A 7631-nucleotide genomic window follows, 5' to 3' on the forward strand; every position below is an offset into this window, starting at 1 on the left:
TTAAACTAATTAAGAAGTACAGTAGTTTATCTCCTTTTTGCCAAATTGAGCCTAAGGTTCTTGATGTTCTTGGCCTGAGCTAGAGAGGGGAGGTAGGGTTTCATTCTGGTGAAGTTTTTAATCAAAAGGTAGGTGCTCCTGTTCTCTTTCTTTATTTTTCTTTAAAATAATTAAGAAGTACAGTAGTTTATCTCCTTTTTGCCAAATTGAGCCTAAGGTTCTTGATGTTCTTGGCCTGAGCTAGAGAGGGGAGGTAGGGTTTCATTCTGGTGAAGTTTTTAATCAAAAGGTAGGTGCTCCTGTTCTCTTTCTTTATTTTTCTTAAGATTTATTGCTTGATCTATATACTCTTAATCATGTTTCTCTTGTTGATCTATCATATATCCCATCTTAGATCTGCAGATTAATGATTTTCAAATGTTAACTGCGTGTATACTACAGATCTAAGCAGATCTATCATCAGCTTAAGGTGTTGATCATATAAGGGTATATAAAATACATCTTTCACGTTTTCAAGCAATTAACCATATTTGATCAGTACAAAGCCTTCATATTTCTGTGGAAAAAGCAAAAATACACCAGGAGTCCCGATGGGAACGATAACGACGAAGGCAATGCAATGCACAACGGCATGCAGCCTTGACCACAACGGTCAGCGAAGACCGCCAATGGTCAGCGACCAAAGCCGCAAACCACAAATCCCTACCATCAAGGGTTGCAACTCGCAAGGCAAAGCCCCGACCACTGACAGACAAGTGTTGACGGTTGGCAGCTAGTGGGTAAATCATGGAACTCTACAATAGATGGTCCTGACCTGATACTATTGATCCATGTTGACCTTTTGACCTCATTTTGGTGTTGTATACACATATAATTGTTCGCTTAACTGCTAAACAATAGAATACACTCACTTGCTCATGATAACTGAATCAACTATGTTTACACCATGTAATTGACATGACTAGTGGACAAAGAACTGAACTATGTTTGTGTTCGTGACATCTTAGTAACTACATAATGTGACCAACTTAGAATCACATAATAGGTGTACCCATGAATTGTACATGATAACAAATAGCATTGTAGCAATCTTATGGTTGTCTCCACAACAAGAAGTGGGTGATTTAAAATATGATAAATGAGAACATTATGGAATGTCATAATCATGTGAGGTATGATCGGCAACGCCACGTGGGTGACCTGTGTGCATTGAGCTTATATGGCTACATGTTCGAATGGATACAACCTTGAGATTGCCACTGCATGTGGTTAGTCACTGGTGTACCAAGATGGCCCGATGTGGCACCCACAGTCCACTAGACGAATACACATGTGAACCACACTGTTATTGTATTTTCTATAGACCTAGTGCATAACATATCATGCGCAATTCATAATAAATGGTAATATGAATTTTTAAGGGGTTTGTATACAACTGCCACATCAAAGAGGGCAGCGCATGCTAAGATACTCAGAATGAAGCTTCAATTATGTTTATTGACTAAGTTGTGATTGTCTCTGCACTAGTCCTGAGATCAATTGTCAGCTCCGTTGCATTCCAAATAACTTACAAATAAACCTTTAATGGTAATCTAGAGTTCACTAGAATTACTACATTGTTTTTTACGTTGTTCAATGTTAATTGCACTGCTTACATTACTTCTTGTAATTGCGCCTCACATATTGCTTCTCACCTCTTTGTTCCTGTTTTACTCATCATTCGTTTCTCTATGAGTGCTTGTTGTCCACTCCAGACTTTGATTATATTTTTTATCTTTCTTCTTATCAAAGAATCAAGATGTTGAACATCGGATGTCAAGGAAATATCGAATGACCAAATCAATATCAGACTACGAATATCGAGAAATATTAGAAATATGTAGTAAATATCCGGGTCCCATAACCGAGGATGTGCATGTAAAACATAATGTGCATGTACAATATAATGTTCTAAATGTAATTTTAGCACATACAATGAAATCTAAGCATACAAAATGTGAACAATGTACGTTTATGATTATTAATCGATCTTTTAAAACAAATAGAACTCCAAATCTAGATTGCAACATTTTGGCTGATATTTTAGGCAAAATGTTAATATCGGGAAAATCATGATATCGCCTAAAATTTAGCAAAATTAGTTTATTGTTTGCGACAAGCCATATAAAAGGACATATTGGAAAACATATCAGCTGATATAAGAGCCATATCAAAGACATATCACCCAAAAAATGTCAAAAAGAGAAAGGATATCGAAAGCATATCGTTTTATAGCACGCTTCGTAAGAATAAATCGACCATATCGAGGATATTTAAAGTAAAACAATGTGGAGGATAGCGTCAACATGTCAGACATGCTTTATATACCGAAGTTAGCGGAAGAGCAAAATAGCGGTCTTACGCCGTGTTTTTATGCATTGTTCTAATTTCTAAACAAACATTAGGAGTTTAGAATATTTGTCTATATTTTATGTATCCCCGTATTTGAGGGGTTAGATTTGTTAGTTGTCTAGTTTATCATCTTGTTGAGTTATTAGGTTGTTTTGTACCTGTTTATTTATTAAAGACCAATGTTATCAATGTGTGATGCGCACTGCAGGGCATAAACTTCCTTTACGTGCACATACGCAAGGCGCAATGCGATGTGCACGCCCGAGTGAAGTGAGACACACTCCACACATAATTTTTCAAAATAGAAAATCAAGTATGAAAGAAAATGTTTGTAAATTTCCACATAAAAATATGTTGATATAAATAATATGTACTACTAAATAACAAAGTAAGTCTTAATTCACAATACTAACCCAACGAAGTAATAAAGTTCATAACTTTCCAAAGCAGAAGTCAAATCATGACTAATATCAAAGCAAAATCAAATAATAAATGAGAACGAGTTACATCCTCAAAAAGTTGTAAAATGACTTAATGGGTTCATAAAGAATTTCTTTTTGAAACAGTCGTCATTCATGGGAATCCTTATTTACCAAAATTATGAGAATTTTTCAAATATGAAAAACATGTCATTTAAAAAGGTCCTATTTTCAACAGCAAGTGAAACTACAATAGCAGTCAACTTGTCAAAATCACACATTTCCATCCTATATCTATGAGAGAAAAAAATGCAACAGCTTGACAATGTCCTAGTCAATAGACACTAATTCAGTGAAACATACCTGTGTATCCCCAGCATTAGCTGCCATGGAATGGGCATTCTCCACTTCTTTGTCCTTTTCAAGAAACGCAGCACGCTGGTATTGAAGACACGAAGTAAATAAACTTGCATTAACGACACTATTAGGAAGCCATAAATGATAAGAACCTCAAACGGATCCATATTCACTGTTGATGTGAAGAACCTATCCAAGAATGAACCTTCACCTGAAAAACCAAGGAGAATACGGGAGAGAGTGATGTAGCATTTTACAAAGAAAAGTCTCAAACAAAACAGTAACCAGTAGATCTAAATGCAAGGTTTATAGTAAGAATGGTAAACAATGCCCTAAAAGAAAGGCTCAGACTTAGTTTCTTGTCATACAATTCTTCTTTAAGAATATAGGACAGAGCACGAAGCTCCAGATATTGTATTATATGATATTACTGTTACTTTCCACCTATCAGAAATACTAGTACAGCAGCAAAAAGTGCCAACAAACAGAAAAGTATAATTTTAGTTTGAATTTAGATAAAAGCTCGGTGCATTGAGTGATAGCAACTTTCATGGTATAGGTCAACCGCATAAATGCCCATCAGAATAATTACGTCGAATATTAGTAGAAGCGAAAAAACGTGGATCTTAGACCAAGAGAACTTAATTTCTTGGGGCAGAATGTTCAGCAAATTATAACCCAAGTATTTGACATATGTGATACCAAGGAGTCACAATCAAGGTAAACAATAAATTCTGCAAAGGTATCCCTAAAAACATGACTCACTAGTGCTCCCTCTCCCTCTCCTCTCCCTCTGAAACCTACTACCTCATGCCCTTATGATTGAACCAAGCCACAACCAGACATCACCCATTTTTCATAATTTAGGGAGGTGAGTCTCATGAACTATAATTTCTGTAAAACAACTACAATACTTTATTTCAAAGCTTTTGTGTCTACTATCCTTTACTTCTATTCATCTGTGCATTAGGGGTATTTTCTTGGTTAAATTAAAATTTTGACATTGACGAGAGAATATCAAATTAGATACCATATCCCACAACAATTAAATTTATAAAACTGTGATAGTGATCGAGCTCCATAGTCTTCTGAATGCCACTTGATGCAGAAATAGGGAAGACTAAATAGAGAAATGGATCAGTGTATGGGTTTCTAATTTAACAGAGAAGCAGTTAACTGAAGTGGGAAACCACATACGCTCCATCTCATGTTCCAAAAAAGTAGAATTCCTAATCGTAGTAGGAAACAGGTACTAACTTCATGATTCTCCTGTTATCAGCAGCTGCTAGCCTGCTACATTATCATACAATAGTGACATGAGTTTATTATAGCTTCTTAAGCAACAAGGCACACAACCCATGAAAATTTAATTGTTTTTTTCTTTCTATAATTTAGATATGAATCCAACTCATCATACTATGATAAGTTGCGATATAATTTGAAAACACAAAAATTTAATTGCTTTTTTTCTTCCTCTAATTTAACTTATTATAGTTGACTAAGCATATTATTTCAAATTTCAATAGTATTCTGCTAATTACAAGAAATAAGCAAATTATTTCATATTTTAAAAGTATTCTCCTATAGGGAAGTATGGACTGTCAATGAGGTGTGCTCATGCAGATCCCTATTATACTTGTCGCGCCAAAGGATTCATATGCTAAAATAGTTCGTATCAATTGTATTAAAAAGGAAGTCAACATTTTATTAAATTATAGCATTGTACATAGAGGTCCAACTAGTATCTAGATTAGATTGAGATCCTTGGGCGAGAAGTTTCCTTTTGTCTTCAAACACTCAGTAGATTTTTTTTCCTAGATAAAAGTTGATGAATGAGATTTGTTCATGATACCGGGACTGGGAGTCTACTTCCACAACAGCCTTTTTTATCGTGTTCTCTCCTAGAAGATTGTGATAAAATTCCTCAGACCAGTTTAGCTTTACCTTTACAAGTTAGGTAAATATAGCATAATAAATAGTGGTAAAAAGTATTGTATTGACTTACTCAACTTGATTTCTGAAGTTGCATTTCCTATAGCATGAAGGACACCAACGGTTCCACAAGCATTAGCCACTGTTTGTTTCAAGAAATATACCTTATCACTGGGTTCCTGCAGCCAAACGACCAAAATATATCATATCAAAGCAAGTCTGAAATTTCATTAGTTACCACCATCATGATTTTTGAAATAATTTACTGTCTCTAAGTTGTAATTGTAAATACTGCTTTACATCTTCATAACCAAATTAATAAAATCTACAGCTTGCTTAGTCGCTCTGTCAGTTATTATTATTCAATAAAGTGAGAAAGAGAATTCCGTACTTTTTGTCATGAGTCACGACAATATATGTCAGGAGACGTATGCAGGAAAGTAAAAGATTTAAATAGCTCAGTCTCGCAAAACTCCAATATATATCATTACTCAAAGAAGAAGGCCAGAATATAGAGCAGTTAATAGAACATGATGGAACGAAGACAGATGACAAACTCTCCGCTACAAGCACCAAATCAGCGCATATATTGGAGAGAAGAAATTTAGTGTTGAACCATATCAATTCTTCATTGTTGAAAATGTAATTCATCAGCAAAAGTCGAACACTAATTCCGTTGTTGTTTTTAACGAAAGATAGGCTTGATTTCATTGTAAAAAGGAGCAGAAATAAAATAACATGTGCATCGACTTTCAATAGAAGGGGAACATTTATTAACACCTTTTACGATCTTTGAAAGCAACTATGTTGCAAGAAATTGTCAAGTCATAAAATCTGAACAATCAGTTGTCAGGAGGTAGGCATACTGTTTCTCGTCAGAATTATACTCAAGGCAAAATATAAGCCAACGAATCAAATAAAAATATCATCCTAAAACTTGAATTTCTTACAATAACATGGAACATTATACATCACAATAACCACTTTGCCTTCGCAATTACATATTCTGTTCTCTAATATTTCTTAATTGCAAAGCTCAATTACGTGATTTTGGTATGCTTCACCAAAAGACCAAGTAGGGATTAGGGAGAGAGGGTTTGAATAGATGTCTAGGGAAATTTCAGATTTTAGGAAGTCAGTCTGATCTTCTTTCAGAGGGGAGATGTGTGTGTGTGTCTCTGCACATTCTTGGGCGTCCACTGAAACCATGGTCGAGCCCATGCATTACTCTATGAGAATCTTATTACCATGTAATTTGAATTCCTTAGTTTATATATTCTCTTCAGTATAACATTTTACCAATTATACCCTCAACGTTGAGAACCTTAACTTATTATATTAAAGTATGTCATTACAATTTTGCTCTATATCTATGATCTATCCATAAAAATTCAAGCAAGAAATCAAGTGAAAATAAATGTACTGATTATTTGCTTAAATTTGTAGATAATTATACAACTAACGAAGAAGTGAACCCGACATCAAAAATATATATTACTGCAAACTAAAATATCGGCAATTGGTCGCAAAGATGTGACAAGTAATAGTTGTATTTGTCTATATTTTTCCTCCGGTATCAAAATGATATCTTTCATACTATTAATATTTATTTTCAACTCCAATATCCCATGCATCGTTATCTGTGCATCATAAACCCACAGCCACTCAATCGTCGGTCTCACTAACCTCTATATATTGCATGGGTAAAAACTAGCTCCATTGTATACAAGCAACTCTACTCAAGTTGAAAGAAATAATTCAAAAATTTGCAAGTTTACCTTCCCCAAGACCTCCTCTTCCTTTCTCTCAGTTTCCAACTAAACCAAACAAAGAAAAGAACACAAAATCGGCATCATTCTATGTGAAAAAAAAAAGAATCTAGCTAAAAATAAATTCATAATCAATCAATTCCTTTGACCTGAGAGGAAACAGGAAAGAGGAAGAGAACAGCGAGCACTGGCTTCGGTATCCATTCTAGAAGCTCCGGATCAAGACCGTACACGTCATTGAACTCGGCTTCGTCCTCAGGAACTCCGAGGCCCCAAATGAACTGAATCAAAAATCGAAGGAGTTATCCTCTCTTTTTTCTTTTTCTTTTTTTTTTGGCGCCCTAGATTGTCAGAAATGAGAAGGATTAAGAGAATGAAATGATGTCGGGTACCTGATTCATGACATCGGGATTGGCTTCGAGAGGAAGCCATCGGTTGTTGCTCGAAGTCGCCATTAAAAATTTGAAGGAAGTTGTGAAATCGAGAGGGAGTTGATTTCGGAGACGATTTCGTATGAATTTTGAGCTTTTACGTTGGGTTGCCGACCTAAGAGTGGTTATGGGTTGGGTTCGGGTCCGATCAGGGTCGAACCCGATTCACCACTGGGCCGGCCTTCTAACAGCATCTTGGGCCTGCTCTTTTAACGCTAATCGAGAGCGACAAACATCTCTTGAAAATCATTAGCCTTCTGGGTGAAACGTTAAACTTTTGGGTTGCAACTGGTTTAGGATCTCAATCTACAGCCCATTAACTCTATGCTAGG

At 35.5% G+C, this 7631-nt stretch overlaps 1 protein-coding gene across 1 annotated transcript in view; it reads right to left on the reverse strand.

Moving 5' to 3' along the window:
- Positions 1–7381, reverse strand: part of LOC109849606 (ubiquitin carboxyl-terminal hydrolase 3-like) — a 22523-nt gene extending 15142 nt beyond the window's left edge. Inside the window, exons 1-6 of the mRNA XM_020419462.1 lie at positions 7261–7381; positions 7018–7149; positions 6878–6916; positions 5173–5278; positions 3320–3378; positions 3174–3248 (exon numbers count right to left, since the gene is read on the reverse strand). Coding sequence (XP_020275051.1) covers positions 3174–3248; positions 3320–3378; positions 5173–5278; positions 6878–6916; positions 7018–7149; positions 7261–7323 — 474 coding nt within the window. The 5' untranslated portion in view covers positions 7324–7381. The remainder of the gene's footprint in view (positions 1–3173; positions 3249–3319; positions 3379–5172; positions 5279–6877; positions 6917–7017; positions 7150–7260) is intronic.

This window comes from Asparagus officinalis, chromosome 7, assembly GCF_001876935.1.
Source record: "Asparagus officinalis chromosome 7, Aspof.V1, whole genome shotgun sequence".
In the NCBI taxonomy this organism is placed as follows: domain Eukaryota; kingdom Viridiplantae; phylum Streptophyta; class Magnoliopsida; order Asparagales; family Asparagaceae; genus Asparagus; species Asparagus officinalis.